At 47.7% G+C, this 4501-nt stretch overlaps 1 protein-coding gene across 1 annotated transcript; it reads left to right on the plus strand.

Moving 5' to 3' along the window:
• The first annotated feature begins 1794 nt into the window (after positions 1-1794).
• LOC127006848 (merozoite surface protein CMZ-8-like) lies at positions 1795-4222 on the plus strand. The gene is made up of 3 exons (XM_050877203.1): positions 1795-1852; positions 2299-2759; positions 4214-4222. Exons 1-3 carry the CDS (start codon positions 1795-1797, stop codon positions 4220-4222), a joined length of 528 nt encoding a protein of 175 aa, XP_050733160.1.
• The last annotated feature ends 279 nt before the right edge of the window (positions 4223-4501 follow it).

The raw sequence follows: 4501 nt of genomic DNA on the forward strand, positions 1-4501 counted from the left end.
TTAGCGGCGACGTGAGGGTTGTTAGCGCGTCAGGAGGAGGAGGAGGAGGAAAAAGAATAGAGGTGAGGAGAACAAGGTAAGGAAAAAAAAAATATGGAAAGAAAAGGAGAGGCGTATTGAAGAGGTAAGTTAGTAAGGTTAGGAAAGCGTGGTAAAGAAACGGAAAGAAATTAGATTGTGAAGTGGAAGGAAAAAATGTCGGTAAAAAGGAAGGTAAGGAAAACAAGGTCAGGAAAAACACACAAACAAAGAAACAGCGTAAGAAGAATAAGGGCAAACTTAAAAAAAAGGGAGAAAGTGAAAAAAACAAAAACAAGAAAAAGTAAGAAAAAAGTAAGAAAAAATAATGAAAAAGTAAAATTAAGTAAACAAAATCACTAGAGATAACAAAATAAAGCAAAAAAAAAATGTAAAAAATATAAACAATACAAAAAAAGTAAGAGTCAGGTAAAGCGAAAGAGGTAAGAAAATACATAACAAGAAAATAATATGAAAAAAAAGGAACAAAAAAGGTCCCCACTCAATGGAGAAGTCGTACTCGTGTCCTCGATCGAGTAAACAGTTAAAAATAGAAGTCCTAGAAGTGAGGAGGAGGAGGAGAGGAGGAGGAGGAGGAGAAAAAATGTTGGAGGAGGAGGAAGAGGAGGAGGAGGAGGAGGAGGAGGAGGAGGAGAAAAAATGTTGGAGGAGGAGGAAGAGGAGGAGGAGGAGGAGGAGGAGGAGGAGGAGGAGGAGGAGAAAAAATGTTGGAGGAGGAGGAAGAGGAGGAGGAGGAAGAGAGGCAGGAGGAGGAAGATAAAAAAAATGGAGGAGGAGGAAGAGGAGAAGGAATAGAATAACGATGATGCATATAATGATATAATGACGATGATGATGAGGATGATGATGATGATGATAATGATGAGGAAGAGGTAAAAACAGGTGATGATGATGGGGGGTGAAGAAGATAAAGAGGAAGAGAACAAAAACAAAGGGAGGAAGGATTGGAACCGGAGGAGAAGAAAGCTAAAGAAAGGAGGAGGAAGAAAAAGAAGACGAGAGGAGAAGAAGGAACATGAAGAGGGAGAAGAAGCAGAGGAGAAGGAGTAACAGTGTCAAGTCAAGTGCATTGGTCTAAGCTCTAAGAGGACGAGGAGGAGGAGGAGGAGGAGGAGGAGGAGGAGAGTGGTACGGTACGCTGACGCCACTGGGAGCCTGCGCGCACGCCTTATGTGGACGCGCTCAAAAGGGAAGCCAAGTGCCCGGGATTACGTGAGTCTAAAGCCACTAACGCCACTAACGCCCTCATTACCACGCCACTAGGAGAGTATCAAGACGCCTCTCCACCTGAATTGACCTCTCTTTTAGCCTCTCGTTCTTTCTTTTTCTTTCGTCGGAGCAGCATATAGCGTGCTTTTTTTTTTAATGTTTTTTTTTTTGCCCTTGAGTTGTCTTCTTTGCTATAAAATAAAATATAAAAAATCTCACCTTGGCCGCCACACTCACGTCTCAAAACTAACACTCGAGAGGGGGGAGTGCAGAGGGGAAGGGAGGTTACATGAGGTGGGGAGAGGAGGAGGTTGCACATGGGGGAAGGAAGGGAAGGGGAGAAGGAGAGGTTACACAATGGGGGAGAGGAGGGAGTTACACATGGGGGGAAGGGGAGAAGTTACACATGAGGGGAACGGCGGGAGGATACATATGGGGGAGGGGAGAAGGGGGAAGGTAACATGAGGGGGGAAGGGATGAAGAGAGGTTACACAAGGGGGGGAGGGGGCGTGAGGCAGCGAGGGTCAACACAGACAAACGGCCTACATGAGGTCAGCGGGCAAACTCGACAGTGACCAAGCGCGACACGTCTCCACGGCTTCGGGTATCACGTGGCGCTCCCGCTCCTCCTGGCGAGTCCCTCACGACCCTCAGAGGACTCCAGGACCCTTAGAAGGACTCCAAGATCCTTAAAAAGACTCGAAAACCTGTAAGTGAACTTCAGATAAGGACTCCAGGACCCTTAGGACTCCAAGATCCTTAAAAAGACTCGAAAAGCTTTAAGTGAACTTCAGATAAGGATTCCAGTACCTTTAAAAAGACTCCAAGAGAGTAAAAAGGAATCCAAGATCATTAAAAGGATTACAAGACTCTCAGAAGGAATCCTAGCCCATTAAAAGGAATCAAAGCCTCTTAGCAGGACTCCTAAAACCTTTCAGTAGTCTTAAACCTTCCCCACAGGATTCTAATAGCCTTGAGACCCCCGAAAATAGACCCAAAACACCCCAAAGAACACTCCAAACATTATCTGACTCATAATTTCTCCCACAGAACGTCATATATCACAAAGTGGACTCAACAAGAACCTAGTGACCCCAGCAACACCCCAGACGGTCCCCACACCCCAGAAAACACCCCAGATGGCCCTCCATACCTCAGTAAAACCCCAGCCAGATGCCCCGCAAACACCCCAGACGGTCCCTACACCCCAGAAAACACCCCAGATGGCCCTCCATACCTCAGTAAAATCCCAGCCAGATGCCCCGCAAACACCCCAGACGGCCCCGTACTCTCCACCAACACTCCAGACGGCCCACAAAACCCCGACACCCCAAAACACACCCCAGCAACATCCCAGACGGCCTTCCACTCCCCAGAAACACCCCAGACGGCCCTTCAAGTCCCCCAAACACTCCACCAAAATCCCAGACGGTCCAGGACACACCCCAGCAACACCCCAGACGGCCCTCCACACCTCAGTACCGCCACCCCAGGACACACAGCTGAGGGAGGTAGGTGCAGGCCACGTCCTCTTTGTCCAGGGGTTGAATTTCAGTAACACTCGGCCACCTGCATCGACCCGGAGGAAGAGGAGGAAGAGGAGGAGGAGGAGGAGGAGGAGGAGTATATATTATGGTGATGACTTGGATTATGGTAAAGAGACGAGCGAACTGATGAATAAGAGGAGCATATATAAAGAGAGAAAAAGAAGTGTGAGAATAGGAAATGAGAGAGACCGAGACCGAGAGCGAGAGCGAGAGCGAGAGCGAGAGAGAGAGAGAGAGAGAGAGCAACCAAACGAGCGTCACCTTCAGGGTTTAAATTAACTTCTGCGAGTCTGTGTGTGTGTGTGTGTGTGTGTGTGTGTGTGTGTGTGTGTGTGTGTGTAATGTCGTCCTGTCCTGCGCTGTCGTTTATTGTTATGACTTGGCTAAAACGACAGAGCGAGAGCGAGAGAGAGAGAGAGAGAGAGAGAGAGAGAGAGAGAGAGAGAGAGAGAGAGAGAGAGAGAGACAACGACACGAGGTAGAGACAGATAAAATACGAAAAAGCAAAATCAGGAGAAAGAGGAGGAAGAGGAAGAGGAAGAAGAGGAGGAAGTCATTTGCAGCGCCAGGAGTCGAAGTAATGAAAGTCACCTCAGGAAATCAGGTAATAACAGACACCAAATTAAGAAAGGTGGGCCAGGTGATGCGGAAGGGAGGAAAAAGAGGGAGGGAGGAGAGGAGAGAGGAGGAAAAAAGAGGAAGGGAGAAAAAGTTGATGAGAAATGCGTAAAAAGACGGAGGGAAGAGGAGAAAGATGGAAGGAAAAGGAGAAAAGATATAGGAGGAGAAACGAAGGGAAAGGCGAATGGAGGAGGAGAAAGAGGAGGAGGAGGAAATGAAATGGAAGAAGAGAAAATAAAATAGGGGGAGAAGAAAAGGGTGATGAAAAAGAGCAAAAAACGCGAAGACAGGATGAGAAAAGGTGATGAAAACAGTGGAAAAGGGCGAATGGAAGAGAAGAAAGAAGAAGGGAGGAGAAGAAAAGAAGAAGGGAGGAGGAGAAAAGAGGACAAAAAAGAGGCGAAAGGATGATTAACGATGGAGAGAGAAGAGGGGAAGGGAACATAGAGGAGGATGAGAAAGGGAAAAGGGGAACATAGAGAAGAGGTATTAATAAAAGCGATACAAAAGGGGGTGGAAAGAGAGGGGGAAGGGAGGGGAAAGGGGAGGAACAAGGGAGCGGGGGGAGGAAGAGGGAAGGGAGAGAGGAGAGTGAGGGATAAGGGGGGGGGGGTTGACAAGAGGAGGGAAGGGAGAGGGAGTAGGGAGAGGAAGGGAGAGGAAGTGGAGGGAGATACAAAAGCCACAGGAACACTTCTATATAATGTCCTACGTCCTTCTGAAAAAAAAAAATAAAATAAAATAAAAACACTAGAGGTCAGAATCCCATATCGAACCCCTTATAACATGTCCTAAAGGGAATCTAATACTGTCTTACCCTTGCCCCCTCTTCATCTCCCCTACTCCTCCCCATCAACCTATCCTCCCTTCCTCCCCTACACTCTCTTCCTCACCCCTCCTTCCCTGCCTCCCTCCTCCTCCTACACCCTATACTTGTCCTGTCACCCTATCTCCCTGTGTTTCCTCCCGTCTTTTGCCGTCTAATCATCTCCCTCCTGTTCTCCCTTTCTTCTCCCTTACCTCCCTGCCAATACTCATGCTGTCACCCTTCTGTCTAGCTTCTCCCCCTTCTGCTCCTTGCCTAT

The sequence above is a fragment of the Eriocheir sinensis genome, chromosome 33 (assembly GCF_024679095.1).
Source record: "Eriocheir sinensis breed Jianghai 21 chromosome 33, ASM2467909v1, whole genome shotgun sequence".
In the NCBI taxonomy this organism is placed as follows: domain Eukaryota; kingdom Metazoa; phylum Arthropoda; class Malacostraca; order Decapoda; family Varunidae; genus Eriocheir; species Eriocheir sinensis.